General features: G+C 41.8%; 1 protein-coding gene across 2 annotated transcripts in view; it reads left to right on the forward strand.

Annotated features, from left to right (window-relative positions):
* The window catches only part of STAB2 (stabilin 2), an 81,566-nt gene that overhangs the window by 22,043 nt on the left and 41,226 nt on the right, over positions 1–18,297 (forward strand). Inside the window, exons 15-31 of one of the 2 annotated variants that reach the window (XM_026867927.1) lie at positions 1,120–1,200; positions 2,144–2,296; positions 5,399–5,461; positions 6,250–6,333; positions 7,533–7,619; positions 8,150–8,261; positions 9,519–9,699; positions 10,664–10,757; positions 10,993–11,136; positions 11,518–11,613; positions 12,392–12,487; positions 13,472–13,519; positions 15,900–16,036; positions 16,389–16,503; positions 17,469–17,546; positions 17,726–17,818; positions 17,932–18,039. In XM_026867927.1, the coding sequence (XP_026723728.1) occupies positions 1,120–1,200; positions 2,144–2,296; positions 5,399–5,461; positions 6,250–6,333; positions 7,533–7,619; positions 8,150–8,261; positions 9,519–9,699; positions 10,664–10,757; positions 10,993–11,136; positions 11,518–11,613; positions 12,392–12,487; positions 13,472–13,519; positions 15,900–16,036; positions 16,389–16,503; positions 17,469–17,546; positions 17,726–17,818; positions 17,932–18,039 (1,770 nt within the window). Of the gene's footprint in view, positions 1–1,119; positions 1,201–2,143; positions 2,297–5,398; positions 5,462–6,249; positions 6,334–7,532; positions 7,620–8,149; positions 8,262–9,518; positions 9,700–10,663; positions 10,758–10,956; positions 11,137–11,517; positions 11,614–12,391; positions 12,488–13,471; positions 13,520–15,899; positions 16,037–16,388; positions 16,504–17,468; positions 17,547–17,725; positions 17,819–17,931; positions 18,040–18,297 lie in introns of both variants that reach the window. The other variant, XM_026867928.1, reaches the window with a different exon arrangement.

Below are 18,297 nucleotides of genomic sequence, written 5' to 3' on the forward strand. Positions count from 1 at the left end.
ACCTGCACTGTAAGAGCATTTTCAAGCCCTTCACTGCTCTGAAGGCAGAGGTTTTCCAAGAAAAATCTCCACTCAGTGCTGCACAGAAAGGCTGCAAAGCACAGCTGTGCCTCTGCCTTTGCTAAGGGTAGTCACATAAAGGTCACTAACGGAGAACACAAACCTTTCACCTCAATCCCACTAATCAAAATAAAACCCTGCTAAGAGGCTCGAGCTAGTCCTCCAACTGTGGCAAATTAAAACTGTGTTGTATCACACAAGTGTGTTACATGCAAGTAACTATTTTCACTTTAAAATATACCTTTTGGTGATTGGGACTTAGCCCAAGCGGAGGAAAAAAAAAGTTGTATATATGTATATATAGTCATCCTGAACCTGAGCCTGCTACCTTAGCCCACTGTGGAGCAAGAATCACTGTCAGGAGATACTGTCAGCTTGGCAGGGCTGCAGGAATGTGTAGCAGAAAACTTACTTGTTGCTAGTGACATCAAACTCTCTCTGAGCCTATTTTGCTAAGATTCGTCTCCTGTTTATTAAAGAGAGGTGCTTTTGTCATCCTCTAATTAAGTCCCATTTTCCCCAATTTTTTCGGCTGGAAACAAAGAGCAGAACCACCACCAGCAACTACGGCTAGAGGGGACTGAAGTTCATCCACATCTCAGCCCCTGCTGTGGGGAAGGAAGGAAGTGCTCGTATCCTTAGCGAAAGGCCCCATTTGCAGCATCCAAGGCCAAGGTCACTCCCAGCATAGAGCGTGATCACAGGGAGCACAAGCATGAGATCCACGTGTCCCTTCACATGGATCACAATAGTCTAAGGATGCAAACAGAGCTATTTTTAGGGAGAGGTGATAACTTTACTTAGACTGATTGCTAAAATAAGGAGAAAAATTAATATCCTTTTGGGCAACAAGCTCTTCACATGCAGTGACCAGAAAGCTCAGTCAAAATTTAATCACTGTCACCTTGTTACACAAGCAGATTAGTCAGTGCAAGGCTATATTGCTAATAGGGTCATTTGCTCACCCTAAAGAGAAAGGTGGTCTTTCTTGTTAATCCATCTGGATTTGAAAAGAATAATGATATTACATTTCTTTCATTCAATTTATATTCGTTTCAGCTAGAGGTTGCCAGCCTCATCTCAATAGAGCACATCACAAGCATGGCGAAGCAGTTCATTTACTTTAACAGGACCAGCACTGTAAGTCAAAGGCAGCTTTCACCTGTGAGCAGCTCACTCTAATCTAGAAAACCTGTTTGTATGCAGGGGGGATAAAAAAGGAAGGAGGGGAGACATTAGCAGAGCAATTTCTTGTTATAATAATGCAGAAATTTTCAACTTGCCATTCCCACCTAATGTTAGAAATCAGTATTACAAAGGATGCACAGCAAATGATTGGTATATAAGGACAGTCTGCAGTTTTTTGGTTTTTATAATAAACCCCAGTCCAGTTTTTTGGTTTTAAAAAAAAAAAAAAAAAAAAAAAAAAAGTCTATTTAAAATATTTTAAATCATTGTTACATATTTTTGTTATTTTAAACACTTCTCAGTGTATGCATAGGTACTCTTTTATTCTCCTTAATATTATAGTCTCTGATCCTGATAAACCTAGTGAACACATTTTTAAAGGTGTTAATTTGTCAGTACTTCTGTGAAACCAAAATTATCTGTTATGTTAACTCTCTTTTGTTCTGGACAAGAGATGTGCCTATGAACATTCTTGTAAAGGCAAAGCAGTCACATGAATAAATGCATGAGTAGATACATGAGTTTCTTTTTTTTTTCCTTCTGTGAATTTGTATAGATCCCAGATTCTCACTTTTTCCCCACTTTGTCAGAGACAGGACCAAAACATGTCCATGTCCGCTTAAATCAGTGCCTGAAGTCACCATTAGTCTTCTCATTCTTTTAGTCATCAGTTCCACAGACTAACAGAGCTGATTAAAAGGAAATCTTTAGATACCGCTACGCACCAATATTCAAGAAAACGTTCAAGATATGCATGCTTCTTGCATTAAACAAGCATAATAAAAAATAGATAGCAAATTAAGAAGCATGACTAGAAATTCTTGAAATTAGATTATCAGAATTTGAGAAGCTATGGAAATTTTATTAATAATAATAACAACGTATTGTTTCATAGGGACAAGTATTGGTGAGTGGAGAAGAAATAGAAGAAACAGATATTGTTGCAAAAAATGGACGCATTTATACTCTTGCAGGAGTTCTCATCCCACCCACAATTGTTCCAATTCTACCGCATCGGTGTGACGAGACAAGAAGTCAAGTTGCAATGGTAAGAGAATCATGATAAATCAATAGCTCGTAACTGCTCCATGCAAGGCACTCTAGCTTTCTCTTTACTACTTTCTCTGATATTGTCCTTAAAAAAATGGGGCGTTTTTGTCAATCAATATATCAATGAAATACAGTCACCTGGTTAGCAGTAAGCAGTACTGCACAGATACAAATAACTTGCAAACAGGGAACTCAAATGAGCATATCCTATACCACTTTTATGCATCTAGTTTTTGCAAATATGTCTTTTTAAATATGTTGTCTCCAGTCAAACTTTTTCCTCCAGTTCCTGAATCCCAACTGTGCATACAAGTACATGGTAAGCAGTGTCAAGTTCCCAAGGAAAGTACTCCAAATCAGTATTTTCATTTGTACTAAACATGCAGGGAAGGGAGCCAGCAAGTTAAAATATTAACATAAAAATAAGTGTATATTAATACATTACAAATATGTTATTTTCAGAAGCCACAATTTCCCTTGGCCCTGCTTCCTTAGTTTTCTTCAAATTAGGAATTACAAAACTGTTTCGTATTTCAAAGACTGAATTTCAACATATCTCATTCATTTTGGTAACACAATACAGGCCTTTACACTTGGTACAATTCAGATACTATTTCTGGTAAGAAGACCAAGTAACAGACGGAGTTTTTAGTTTGCAGTAAGTGTGGCTCCAACATGCTGTTTCTGGACATTTTCAAGCACATATCTGGGCCAGTTCTGGTACAGTAACGCAAGACATTTACTATCTTAACTTACAACAGTCCAGAACCAAAGCCTTGAAAGAGGTGCCCAGCAGAGCTGGACAGCATCAAAATTTAATGAAGAAAAACACAAGAGCTGGCAGTAAAGAACTATTACCTCTGGCAGTAACTACAAAGTGCCGTATGTGCAATATAATCATAAACCAGTCAGAGTGCCGAGCAACAGTCTCCGATACAAAAAGCAATCAACACCCAGAACACTTCAGTAATCTGAATTCTTTACCAGGAACCTACCTAAAATCCATGTCTGCCATTGATCAAGCCTAAAGCAACACTGAAAAAAATTACTTTAAGACAAAACAAAGAGCATCTGTCACAAAAATTATTCCCCAAACTGAAATTAGGCACTTTTTTCAGCTTTGAAAGCTTCATACATAGTTTAAAATATAGTTTAATATCCAAGGCTGTAAGCAGAGCACTACTACCAAGGAGAACACCAGAAGGGAGCAATGGCTTTGCTGTTTACTTTTCACTGTGCATCTTCATCACTCTCAGATAACAACAATAATGCCACCTTGTAAACATTACTTGTGGTACCAGTTAAAAGAGACAAACCTTGTAGGAACTGGCAGGTGTCCACGCCTACAAGATCTTTACATCTGTAAAGATGAAAACCACTATGCTAACACATACATATCCATGCAACCATAGCCACATGCCGAAAGCTGTACCTGAGCCTAGCTGAACAACAGCAGTGCTTGTTCATAGCGTCACAAAGAGCACAGGAGAGACAACAGGTCCTCAGTACCTGTCTGATATGTGGACTATGGCCAGTTCTGATGCCCTCTGACAAGAGGTGCTCTGAACACTGAAGTAGTAGCTGTCCCCAGCTGTCTGCTCCACCTCCTCCCAGAGGTCATCGCTCCCAGGCAGACCTGACATATATATATATACACACCCATAGTTCAGTCACTTCAGTGCAAAGACAGTATCTTAATCTACTGCTGAAAATGGGCAGATCTGACCTTGCATGGAAGTGCAGATGCTTTTCTCTGTCCCCTCCCTGCAGCATGGCAGAGGGGAGAGACTGGACTCCCATCCTTAGGAAAAGGAGGGAGCAGGTACACATCAATGGCTGAGCCCATCAGGTGGAGAAAGCAAGTGAGTAGGTGACATTGAGTGGCAGTGAGCAGCAATGAGAGCAATGCCAACAGAGGGAAACATTTTCCACAGCAGACAGACAGATTTGTAAGTTCTAAAGGAGCAAAGAGGCACTTGCAGAGATTTTCAGAAACAGAACAGAAAGTAAGAGCCTAAGTCAGCTTCAGCCATGACTGTGCAGCTTATCAAAGAGCTTTTATAACTCTCAGATGTATTTGTCAAAACACTACTGACCCACAGACCTTTAAAATATAGTAGTGGCATTGATACCTCAACTATTTGATGCACAAATGCTTTTGTAAGTCTGGTCCTTTTATTCCTTTAAGTGCTGTACAACATGAGGGCCTACTAAATCCAAACTAGTACCTGATTCTTTCCCTGCAGCTCCAGTGATATCTGTGGGGAAAATGCCATAATTCAGGTTCATGATCACTTGTCCAATGACTACGAAACACAGTGAAGTGACAGGTCAGATACCAGCTCTAATATTTATTCTAACTTGATTGAAACACAAGACATTAGCAGTCACAACCAGCCTACCTTTGACAAACTCTATATCCATGCTCTGAAAGGCTCAACCTCTCTGAAGTTATTGCATGTCAAGCTTATATCTCCTCAGCGTTGTAATTACCAGTCTCTGTCACCACCACATGGTGATAAATTAGCTAGTGGGGAAAGGCAACCAAAAGGTGAGGACATAAAAATAGCTATATACCACTGCACCACAGTGCAGTACAAGATCTAGGACATGGGAACAATTAATATTTTTCTTTTCACCACCTATACACAAGACAAATTTCTGTTCACACTGTCTGTATGTGAGACTCAACTAATCTGTGATCTTCCTAGGAAGAAATAAAAAATTCTCATTGAAGTTAAGTGTGCAGGCTGCACTAGACCCTCACAGTTAATCTACTGGGTTGAGCAAAGGATGTCAGTGCATTCATGCCCATGTTTATCGTCTGCCTAGGAAGCTTCCAGTTCTTCACAAGAAGGGAATGGGGGAAGGACAAATGAAGATAAAAAGGGGAAGGTGGAAATGAACAACCACTCAGAAAAAATCAGAGCCAGCAGGTATAGCCCTGGTGCTGCTGTTTGGTTCCAGATCCATGCTGTAACAGTTAATAGTCATAGGACAACTGTACTTAAAATTTACAGGGTATATCATCCATAAGTATGCATCTCAGTAGTCGGTGTAATGCATTTTCAAGTGACTATTCCTTACTGCTTTTGTCTAGGGTAACTGTGCAACTTGTTCATCACATGCATTGGCTACCTGTCCACAGGATTCAAAGCCCATTGTAAGTGACATTTCCTGACAGATTCCCCAGTTGTACAAAATGCATAGGGGGAAGGGGTTGACTACCGTTGATTACTGCTTTTCCAATCGTGAGCAAAAGAATCAGATACAAATACAAGAAACTGCATAAACATACAAATATAGGCAGTACTTTAGTCTCTTTCTAGCGATGTTTGAAGCATCAGGTAAATCCAGCATTATTTTGTTTGTTGTTGCAAGATCCCTCATAGACTTCATAGAAGCTCTGACTCTTTTCTCAGGTAAAGTAAGATCTATTTTGGATAGGCTTTGTCAGAAGAGAGAAATGAGGAATGAGAACTGCTACAATTATGCTTTGAGAGTTAGTAAACAAAAAATAGAGGAGAGATACACTTAAAATAGACCTCACATCTGTTAAAAATTTCCTTTTGATTAAGCATCCTCCCAGAAGCAACTGTCTGCAGAAGCAGCTTCAGAAAGCATTGAAAATCTTCCATCTGCTTTGCATCTAAGAGATGCTCATCTGTCTGCATGCTTCTCCACATACAAAACTGACATCCAACTACCACAGGAATTCTATTCCCCATGTTATAAAAATTAAATGATAGTTAGTCCTATATGCCATTGTTCAGTAATAATGAAAAGAAAGTTCCTGTTATGAAAAAATATATAATTTAGTATTTTTTAAATGCAACACACTAGCAAGGTGCTTTATGTTCTTCAGTTAAATAATGTTATGATATTAAGACTGTATCACTGAACTGTATGTTGCTTAGAAATACTAATGCTTTCATTCTGTGCATGTTCCAGCCTTTCTCAAAACGCAGATGCATTATTGAAGGCCCAACCTTTCAAAAAACTGGCTGTACTAGAGCCTGCAATATAACAATAAAGGTATAGAGTTATGGTTCCTTAAGGTAAAATATGTAAGTTTTCCAAAATATTGTCTTTTGCATTGTGACCTTTCATTTTGGAGTTGAGAGATGTGTGATGTCCATGTAGTTTCCATACCCTCTACAGGGGGCTGAGAGGACCTACTGTAAATCTTAGAGCAAAATACCGGGAAAATTGCAGTGAGTTTTTTTAGCTGCCATATGTCATTGGCAACAATGCTCTCATACTCTGTAACACAGGAGTTTTCACATAAGGCTCCAAGCCCAGATGTTGTCATTGCCCCATACAGCTTCAACCATGAAGAACAGGTCAGCGTGGTCCCCCCTGGTCCCAGCTCCTCCTGTTCCAGGACTTCACATGATGTTGGGTAACAATAAATGGGAAACACTCCCAAGAACCATGCTCCACTTGCTCTGCTTGGCAAGTCTAGTCCTTGCAGAAGTCATTAGTCCCTGAAAAGTACTTACATCTTTCTGGCTCCTGGGGCTCCTCAACAGGCTTCTGCATTTCATGACCACCATTAACTAACAAGCAGAGAAGTCCACAGATCCGTAAGCTTTGAGAGCCTTTTGCTAATTCCTATTTCCCTTGAATCACAAATGCAAATGAGTATTTTATTCTAATACACTTTCTGTGCTCTTGATAAATAAATGGATCAAGGAGCCAATTCATGAATAAAACAAAAGATGCAGCCAAGAAAAACATTTAGGGCTGCGTAGCAGCTAAATCCCACGCTGATGCAGAGGGGAAGGAGGAAGATCAAAGCAGCGTGTCTAGCTTTCACAACATCTCCCTGGGGTAAAACATATCTCCGAGTTCCTGTTGTCAGATGCAAAGGAGACTGCCTGCCTCTGAATTGCACTGTGCTCCTCCTGGCAAACACGAGAGCACTCACAATATGAGCAGGCACACACAAGCACCCTCGTAACTGGTGGCAGAATGAGGATTTCTAACACTGATGAGTCTGATAAGAACCAGGGAAATATCTGGTGGTCTGTGCATCCCCTTCCTGGGGTGCCAACACCCCTTCTGCTTTTAACGTTGCCATTGTAGAGGTGGTTCTGGTTCAACACAAGCCTTTTAAGCCAGCTAGCCCTACAGGCCTTTGCCAGAGGGCCAAAACACGATGGAGACTTGTCTTTCGTGAACTGCCTCCGCACTAAGGCACTAGAAAAGAGGATATTTGCTTTACTTCACAGGAACCGAAGTGTTGCAAAGGCTTCTTTGGCCCTGACTGCAGTCCATGTCCAGGAGGTTTCTCCAAACCCTGCTCAGGAAACGGGCAGGTAAGCAGAGCATCCAGCAGCACCCTGCAGGCCCATGGAGGAAGGACAGGCTGCCTCCCAAAAGTCCCTGAAGCACTTCTGCACAACAGGAATGTTAGGCTCCACAAGACCTGCACCTTCCATTTATGTCCAGTGATGGCCATGAATTTCAAGCTCAGTGATACAGAGGAGGGAAAATGAATCAGTCTCCTCTCAGATGTCCAAACTGCAGGTTTCTGTGGCTCCAACACCAGCACACAGACAAGTCTGGGGCTGGGTGACCCACTCTGATACTTTTACTTTGCACAGCACAGGGTAATGACTCAGCTCACTATTCTCACTTTAAAATTGCAAAGAAAAGTAGAATACACAGCAGCAAAGTACAAGCACGAGGAAAGCTTTTGCTCTGAAACACTTTTTTCAGACCTGAGGTTCTTCCTGGCCGTCTGTCAGAATCATAATATGGGCAGGAATATAGTTTCTTTTTCAGGGGAAAGAATAAAGAATTATTTCAGTTCATACACAGAAATCACCTCTCTTCCATATCACAGTGCATGGATGGCCTGGATGGAAATGGGACCTGCATTTGTGCTAAGGCATTTCAAGGCTCACACTGTCAGTTCTGCTCCGACTCCAGCAAATACGGACCTCAGTGTGACAAAGGTAAGTACAGCCATACATTCTCAGCTCAAGAGCACGGGATATTTCTTCTGGACTCTAGTGACACTAAGGTAGGAATTAACTGCTCACTAAAGAGTCTCTATAGAGGATGAGCAAGATCTCTCTGGGGTACTTTCATTTCTTATTTCAAAGGGATACATCATAAGACCAGAGTCAGTGAAAACCTTCTAAGTGACTTAATTGGGCTTTTTGCAGGGGCCATAGCCTCCCTTATATTAATTTATTGTTCTTTTCATTTCTGTCTCCCTGAAAAGAAATTGAAAAGAAAATATTTGCTATTCCATTCCCATCTGGTATTGCCTACAACAGACCACATTCTTCCTGCAATGACAAATATATGTAATCTAAGAAAAAACAGAGGTATAAACAGATTGTTCTTAGGACAACTGTTATAACATATAACTGTTATAACCATCTTTACTGAATAATTTCTGATCTATTGAATAACTTATAGTTCTAGCAGTCATCTTCTATATAGTGACAGATTTAATCCTGCTATGTCAAAGCACACTACATTTGAGAGTCTACTGAATATACAACATCAAACATAGATATATTCCTCATCTACAAAATAATTTTGTCTTTTTTGCTATGAAACAGCCTGTCATTCATGAAGCACATCTCACTCAAAGGTTCAGAGGTACATGAACAAAGCAAAAGACCAATTCCATAAGAAAAGGTGATATTGCCTAAGCTTTGGTCCTGCCAAAGCAGTACATGTTGCCTTAACTTGTCACCACTAGCACTTCTTGGGATTGCAGAAGGCTTACCTGCTATGTCCTTTGGGCACACTGCTGTGCCTCCCAGCAGTACTAATCAGCCCAGCCCCAGCAAAGTGCTGGCAGGTCTGTGCGGCTGCTCTGTGTACTAGCCCAGCACTATGCAATTTGTAGGATTGTGGACTAAGTATTAAAAGTCTTCCCATATCACTGAAAGTATGCCAAAAGATATAAGTAACTTCAGCCTTAAGAGCCTAGGACACGGTATTTTGCTCCTCCTTCTCTGAAGTACTTTGAAATCCGTAAATAGAAAGACCACTATAAAGACACAATAGATTTTATATAGTTACCCATGAAACACACCTGAAAAGACATGGCTATGATAAATAAACATTAATCCTCCAACAAAAATACAAAGTTTAGATTCTAGAAAAAATGGATGACTCGATTCATAAGAAATGTTAAGGATAGATGCCTTTTACCACTAATGGAATTGCACACTGTAATTTATCTCTGGTAGAGTGCCTCTGCATTTACGGGAAGTGTGATAACCGAATAGACAGCGACGGGATCTGTCTTCCTGGATCATGCAGAAGTGGATACACAGGGAAACTCTGTGATAAGCAAGTTATTCCCTGTGAGCCCTCCCTATGGCTCTGCCACGCACATGCAGACTGTCAGCTTAGCGATGGTGCAGTGAGGTAAGTCAGTAACTTGCATCTAATTAACGATGCTGCAGCTCTCCCTCATTTGTTGACCAAAATAGTGCCTAGTAGCAGTACACAAACATCAGCCACTGGAATACTGCTATGCAGCAAATAAGCTTAAACATGCACTGCATCAAAATTGAGTTGCAAGGTAGTAATTAAGAGTTCTCAATGCCCTATCCTGTACCTTATATTTAACACTGGTAAGATAGATGCATACAGATCCGACCCTTGTTCAGAAGGCCGCCTTCCTGCCAACATCTACAAAGGCTCTTGGGAACTTATTTCTAACCACCCCTTGGTGGATTAGGAGTTTGAACCTTGCTGAACAACAATTAAACTCTCAAGCAGTTTGGGGATAGATAGCTCACTCTGGTCAGCTCAAGTAAGATTTTCATGCCACAACACCACAGACTTCAGCACAGGCTCTCCAATCCTGGCAGGACTGGTATCAAACCCCTGGTTTACTGCTACAGCTGCCTTACACTTGCCTCATGCTCACTCTCACATGCAGCAGTTCTGCCTCTTGCCGCAGTGTATTCATAATGAGTCACCACAGAAAGCAGAATGGGGGATGCTGTGTAACTTGAGTGGGGGGGGGGGGGGGACAACCCAGTAAAACAGGGGGGCTCATTCTCATGCATTTCAGGGAGAGAGCTATCTTCTGAGTCCCTGAAAGAAAGAGCAATGCCAGCTCACCTTTGCAAAGATCACATCATCATGGAATTAATTTCATTCTCGGTCTCATACACAGAGAACGGATCCCTGATTTGATTTAATTAACCCAGTCAATATTTTGGAAAAAAAAACATAATGTACGCACTTAAACTATTTGCATCATGAATCCAGGGTTAGCAATTTTAAGCTGCCTATAAATAGCAGGTTACAGTGGAAAACAATCGCTTCACTTTACAGCTGTCCTATCACATTTAATGCCTCTCTTCACTTGTCTCTATAGCTGTGTTTGCAAACCTGGCTATGAGGGAGATGGCATGAGCTGCAGCAAAATCGATCCTTGTGCTGCTTTAAACCCAGGTGGCTGCAATATCAATGTAAGTATGTGCTTTTCCCACAGAGCCTGACACCACAGAAAAGTAGGTAAAATTAAGAGAGGTTTGGGCAGAAACTCTTGCAGAAGGAAGAGTCGCAATTTGCACTGCAGTTTCAAGCTCTTTCCCCAGACAGTGGCATCGCTGTTGCTTAGACAAGCCTTGCACCTCAAGTCAGGTGCCACCTAACTGTCCTGAACAGATGCCTCTGCATGCCCCCCAGGCTGAGTGCGTTCAGACGGGCCCAGGAGAGCACACATGCGTTTGCCAGGCAGGATGGACAGGCGATGGAAGGGACTGCTCAGCCATCAACAACTGCCTGCTGCCTGCCGCAGCAGGGTGCCACGATAACGCCACCTGCATATACATTGGGCCCGGTCAGGTACGTCCTCTCACATTCACCTTCAGTACTGGTCCTCACCCGTTTTGCTCTGTCAGTTCTCCCTACACTGTTTTCTTCCCCAAATTCTCCTCTCCATCCCAGCCACAAGGTTATTTCCACATGGCATACTCTATCCAAATCAGTCCCCTTCAGCTCCTATCCCAGTGCTCCCTCCCTCCTATGTGGTGGTGTTCTGGCAGCAAATACTTTTAGTAAGTACATTAGACGTCAGGTATAAAGGTCTTCCAGAGATGTCAATTGGTGTCATTCCACTGAAGTTAATGGAGCTACGCAGAAACGCAGAGACTAATTCACCACATCTAGAATATACACACTATTTTAATCATTTTAATGAATTGCTGTGTTTTGTTGAAACGACAGAATGACTGCAAGTGTAAAGATGGATTTCGGGGGAATGGAATTGAATGCACACCCGTAAACTCATGCCTGGAACAAAATGGAAAATGCCATCATCTGGTGAGTAATTAATCATTCCCTGAACAAAGTGTTCAGATACATATCACACCTCACCTCCTGCGCACACCATAGAATTTCCTTGCCATTACAAGCCTGCAATTTCTGTTTGAGTTGAAACAAAGCTTTCCAAGCAGTGCTACAAGCACCAAAAATGCTATGCAAACCACGTCAGCATGGTACGTGTGCTGAGGACAGACTGCAAGGGCTGTTCCCAATTCTGCCTGTACAGAAGGAGTATCTCAAGCCTGGAATAAATAAATGCTTCTTCTCTACCAGCACCATTTGGATGCACTAGCCTGTTGGGATGTTTACCCACATCACGCATCTCTACACAGGTATCTATCAGCTTTATCAGTAGCTGCATGTGTTCAGCAGATCTGCAGGCTCTGCTGTGCTCTGTAGTGCCTGCAAGAGCCACGCCAGCCTCAGGCAGGGATAGAGATAAAGCAAAACACATTGGGGAGCAGAGGTTGGATCTGCCATAGTCGGGAGAAAGAACAGAGCCCAGTTTATATAGGGAGGAAACAAGAAAGTGTGGAACAAAGGCTTGGATTGCTGTAGGCTTAGTGCACAGTGGGCAGGTGAGGGAGTTAGTACCCTCAGCTCATGGGGTTTGTCCTGTAGGAGGGTGAGGACATCCATGAAAGATAGTAAAAAGATCCTTTGTTAAATTTATGTTTGTATACAAATGGGTTTCAGTAGGAGGCTTTACAGGCTATCCTTGCTCTTGAGTGGTCTCCTGAATATTTGACAAATTTTCTTTTTTTCTGGTTCAAAGGCAACTTGTCAGTTTGAGTCTTCTCGTGGCTGGGAGTGTGTGTGCCCAAAGGGCTACGAAGGAGATGGTAGAATATGCTATGGAAATGCTGCAGCTGTAAGTAAGACGGTCATCTTCTCCGAGCACAAGATCTACTGCACAGTTCTCACATTGGATATTAACCAGAGAGCTAGCAAAGCCATTTTAAACAGAAAAATATGATGCCCACCAGTGCTATCTGCAGCATTCCTGCTGGAGACTCTTGCCCAATACAAAAAATGATCTGCTGTGTTTAAAAACACAGCTTGGAAAGGGGCCTAAGGGATCCGATCATATTTCCTTAAGACAAATTGAAAAATGCCAGCCCTAGAGGCCTAATGCGCCAAAGTGCTAAGCACTCACCTCCCAGCTGGGAGGAGCGAGTACCCAGTTCTTCTGAAGTTCTGCCTTGGGGTCTATCTCAATGGAAAAGGTCAATTTATCATCTTAAAACAAACCATGCTAACTGGCAGGCAAATAAAATAAAAACAAGTAAATTGGTGAAATAAATATGCATTTAACAGCATAGGAAAAATGAGAGTGTCAGCTGCCCCAGCCACTGGCAACAATCTTACATGGCTCTTAGCACTATCTGCCGTCCCTGCTCATACCATCATCTATCTCTGTTCAGAGTTCTGTGGCAGGATAAAGGCTCTCCCCTTGCAGGATGATGTGTAAGATGCTGTACAAATGCCAAGCAAAACAACATACATTTTTTCCAATTAATTTTGCACTGAAAAGATTTAGGTTTACATTCCCAGAAAATTAATGCTTAGCCTATACACCTTACGTTCCAAGGTCAGGTACACCTAATACACCTAAGAAATAGATGGCCTGATTTTCAAAAGACTTGGTAACTCACCATATTCCCATTACCAGCACGTATCAGTACTACAAAACCACAGATGTCCTCCCTTTTCACACACACTGAGAACCTCCTCTTTCACATCACATCAGCCAGGCCAGACACAGCAGGTTACACCAGAGGCTACAGCAAGAGTACTTTGGTACAGCTAAGTATAGCTTACATATTCATTGCTGTCTCTTTCTGTTTCTAATCAGGAGTTATCTACTCTATCAGAAGCAGCAGCATTTAACCAATGGGTTAATGTAAGTACGCTTTTTTTTTTTTTTAATAGTGTGTTTAAGTTTGCAAAAAAACATGAGCCTTTTAGCCTTTAGAAACAGGAAACTCACAGCAATACTCCCATCACACAGCAGAGGCCCAAGCTCTGGAGAGGCATCAGAGTGCCTCTCCTGTCAGTCACAGCAGGGCTAATCATCTGGTTCCCTATTTCTGCCTGATCCCAAATTCAGGCAAGTAAGGAAGCTCCACAAGCAAAAGATCAAGTTACAAGCCACCCTCTGAGGCAAGGGGCTACATAAGCCATGACTAGCTCTGTACATAGATGCACTTTAGTCCAGACAACAAGCAGTGGGGTTCAAGCAGAGCCTGAATATGCCAAGTGGCTCCTTCCAACTTCTCTTATGCGATAAAACCACAAGCAAGTGAAGAGGGAAGGCAATGCCTTACCCTTCCCATTTTCACTGAGCACCATGCCAGGAAAATGCAACCGTATGGCTGGTCAGTCTGCTGCTGCCACGACAAACGAGGGAAAAACAGTCTGTGCCAGCTTGACTGAGGTGCAGGACATGAAGAAACAGATTAGCTTGTTTGGCTTCAGATTAGGGAAGAAACACCAATTTAGATGGAAAAAATACCCAAATGTTCTGGATTGATTGCCACTGTCTACTTTTTATTTTCACATGCTATCACTTATAACTAGGGCAGCAGTAACATTAGAGGTCCTACACCACTGTGGTTGGCACTGTATCAATAAAGATCATGCTGTTTCTCCAACAAAGAGTTTAAAACCTAAATATAAGCAACATATAGCAAATACATGGCAAACAGAAAGGAACAGGGAGATGTTAATGAAGGGCATCAGAAGCAGAAGTCACAGTGTATTAGTTGCTTTCATGTTTTCCAAAGTTAGATGGCTCAGGGACCATTAAAGCACGCAACTGAACAGGAACCTCAGGGACCTGCTGAAAAGAGAGGCCAGTGTGGCCAATTTAAATGAGTTATCTGCCTGGCCCAGGGCTCAGGCTGCAGCGCTGGACACTGTACAGAGAAACTAATGAAGTTAAAGAAATGAGCACAATAGGAAAGGCTGCTCATCTGCTAAAGTGGTCTTTAGATGATGAAAGAAGCGGCGCAGGGGGGGTGGTCAGAAATCAGGGAACAGTTTCTGTATAATCTGTTGAAACAGGGACCTGGAAATTTCTGTGACACTTCAGAGAAATGGTATCCCTTAAATAGTGATAGCTACAAACAAGAGCAAAACAGGGAGGTATATCCATCTGTGGAGTTTTTAACTTCATAATTGAGCAGGAATGTGATGTTTACCACTTTTCATAACCAAGTATTTTTCTTGCTGGTCAGGAAGGATGAGAAAGGGAAGTCTGTTGCTATTTCTATATTTAAATATTTGGAAGGTGACAGTAATGATGGCTAAAAAGAAAGATGATCTTAAGAGAGACAAAATTCCCAGCTATTTAAGGGAGCCAATTCCCTTCTTGACTTAAAACCCAGTATGGGTATTGAAGGACTATCAAAAGCAAGCCAGCTTTCAGGCAGCATACCAGCTGCAAAAAGGTAGAACCCAAGATCATATTGCTCCCTCAAGTTTTGCAGTACCAAAAATGGCAAGTTGTGGAGCCTATGAAAAGTTTGGAGAACTCTTTCAGCAAGAACACATTCAAACCTTTAGCTCTCCTTTTTCTACCCCACAAAAAAAAAATCTACAAAGCTGGAAAAATCTTCTTTAGTGGAGGCTCTCTCCATTCTTAAGGCAGGTACAAACATATGGAAGATGAAGCAGTCCATGTACACTACAGAGCTCACTTCCCCCACCTAAAATTAGATCTGTCAGCAGAAAGCTTCACTGCAGTGCTAGTGGCTCAGCTATCCCTTGGACATCTTGAAAAATCCCAGTCATGTTAAATAGTCTTATTCCAAATGGGAACATTGTGTTATGTGTGTTTCTTATTTCATGGTTTACAAGCCTTCTATCTATTAAATAGTGTGGGGTGCTCTGTAAGATCAGGTTACTTGAAGTTATCAGTAACCACTAGTATTTATCACCATGATTTTTTTTAACATTCAAATACATAAAATAGAATCCATGAGACAGACTAATTTTTGTGGGAGGCAACTTAGGTGTTTCATACTTAAAACCAGTTCTGACCTAAATGTTGCTTCTGCTCTTTAAATGCTGGCAATCTATCCTGTATAAAATGGACACTCATTTACAATTTTTGTATAGCTCTAAGCACTTCTGTTCAAGTCATTGCTCAGTATAATAGTTTTTCCTCTCCATGCTGGTCACAAAGCACGTCACATACTCCACCTTGCTAAAAAGTCACCAGCTGCTATTTATAGATCATCCTTAGGATTAATTATTTTACCCTCTTTACTTTCATGCAGGAGGCTGAGATAAACTCGGTATTGTCAACCACCTCAAACCTAACTGTCCTCGTTCCTTCTCTCCAAGCAATTGAAAACATGGATGAAGATGAGAAAGCCTTTTGGATGTCAAAGAGTAACATCCCAACTCTACTGAAGTATGCTAATGGTTTGGGGGTTTTGTTTTTTTTAATGAATTGCTTTTTATGCCAAACAAGCCTTTGTCTGAAGCCACTAGAGCAAGACAATTATTATAATTTTAAGGGAGGGACATTAGATTCCCCTTCTAGTTACAGTGGTATGAATCTCTGTAGCAACTCCACTGAAAACAAAGTCATTAATTGTATTATGTCAGAAATGTTTAAAGGCCTAGCTAAGATCAGAACATAGCTGAACTAGGTACTGTGCAAACAATTCTTGCTTTACACCGGTTTTAGAGACACTAAGCATATTTATCTGAACAAAAAAAGAGAAAATACAAAACCTTCAAATCCAGTTAATTTCCTTTAGGTATCACGTATTGACAGGAGCTTACAGCTTTGCTGATTTCCAGAATTTATCATCATCTGACATGCTGGCAACATCTCTACAGAGCAACTTTCTACACTTGTCTAAAGAAAATGGGGTGAGATGACCTGCAAACCACTGTGGTATCATATACCAAACCCTAACCATCACTGCCACTTTCTCATATTACAAATCCACACAGATATGTACCTGTATTTAAAAAATTTTAAAAAAATAAATAAATAAATAAATTAAAGGAATGGATTAATTATATTGGGCCCTCTGGGAGAAACATTAACTTGAGTTTCTCTACCACTTTACCTAGCTGAAATTTGTCCACAATATTATTTATCCTAATGTCCTAGTAGCTGCTAAAAATGCTGGACAGTCTTGTAGTCAAGCAGAAGCACAGTCCCTGCCTGGAGCAGCTAGTGTGAACTAATTTAAGACAAAAAGTATCAAGAAAACCCAATAATTTATTTTAGGGAACTGGGAAGGTAGGAGGAAACAGCGATGTCGTGCATGTGTCCACATGTGCAACCTGATTGTCCCAAACCACCTGAAGGTATTTTTAACGGTTAGCAACTACAACTGACATCCCTTCCCCCTCAGCCTTGTTATTTAGTACTCCACGTTCTGAGGATTTTCTGGAAATAGGTATGGCACATTTTAAGCAATTCATCTCCATTAAGGGAGGGAAAACTTCCCCCTACCTCCATGCCCCAAAGGAAAAATCATGAATGGTGTCCTTCAAAACTGCATAGAAATGGGAGAGCATGAATCAGCACAGGAACTCATCCTGCATGGGGTGGGGGTGAACGCACCTACCCCGAGTACCCACCCCGGGGCAAGCAACCCCATGGTTTTGCCAGTTTGTGTTGGGGGGACAGCACAGAGTCCCAAAGACACCCCTCCTGCGCAGGGTTCCCTGAGGGTAACCCAGCCTCTGGTGTGGACCGACCTGAGGAGAGCTGTGGTGGACCCCAGGCAAGCATTTGGGAAGGTGTGGAAATTCACAGCATGAAACGAAGGGAAACTACCACCATTGTGCCAAGCAGACCCTCTCTCCTCTCCCTCTTTCAGAACGTCACCCTTGAGGGCGCTCACATCGTGGCTGGCGACATTGCATCCACAAATGGGATCATACACGTTATTGATAAGGTATACAGCCACATAGGGAGGATTTGTTCCTCTGCACAACAAGCAGTGGAAAATAATTAACAGTTTTGGGGAAAAAAAAGTATTTGCACAGAACAGCATTTTGTCCTGCATCTGATCCTTACAGGTGCAACCACAGCCTGTGCACATGCGCTGACGTGGGATATCTGCTCCCTTTTCAGGTTCTGACCCCACTCCGCAGCACCGTCATGCCAAGGCTGCTGGCCCGCCTGGAGCAAATGCCCGATTACTCCATTTTCAGGGGCTACATTATTGTAAGCTTTCACATCGTTTTAAGATTAGAAGTGGTTCTCTGCTTGGTTCGCATTTGGACTGGTATTAGACTATCAGTGGTTATTCTGATTTGGTTTTATGTGTTTCACAACAGCAATACAGCCTGGCAAATGAAATAGAGGCTGCAAATACATACACAGTCTTTGCCCCAAGTAATGATGCCATAGAAAATTACCTAAGGGATAAGAAGTCTACTGCTCTGGTACGTATTACTCACAAGACTTGTCTTAACATCTCAGTATCTCACCTCGGTTTCAAGTGGATGGATTGAGAGGACACAGAAATAGGAAGAGGGATTTGGTTTTAACACAAGAGGTAGTGAGGAGGGATGGATCCACCTGGCTTGCTGGAAGAGCCTAGCTATTTGTTCTGGAGTTTGTACTTCTCTAGATTAAAACCATGCCGATAATATCCAAGACATTTCATTAGCAGACTTTTTTTTTTTTGGGGGGGGGGGGGG

Source organism: Athene cunicularia, assembly GCF_003259725.1.
Source record: "Athene cunicularia isolate RWA chromosome 1 unlocalized genomic scaffold, athCun1 chr1_part2, whole genome shotgun sequence".
NCBI classification, from domain to species: domain Eukaryota; kingdom Metazoa; phylum Chordata; class Aves; order Strigiformes; family Strigidae; genus Athene; species Athene cunicularia.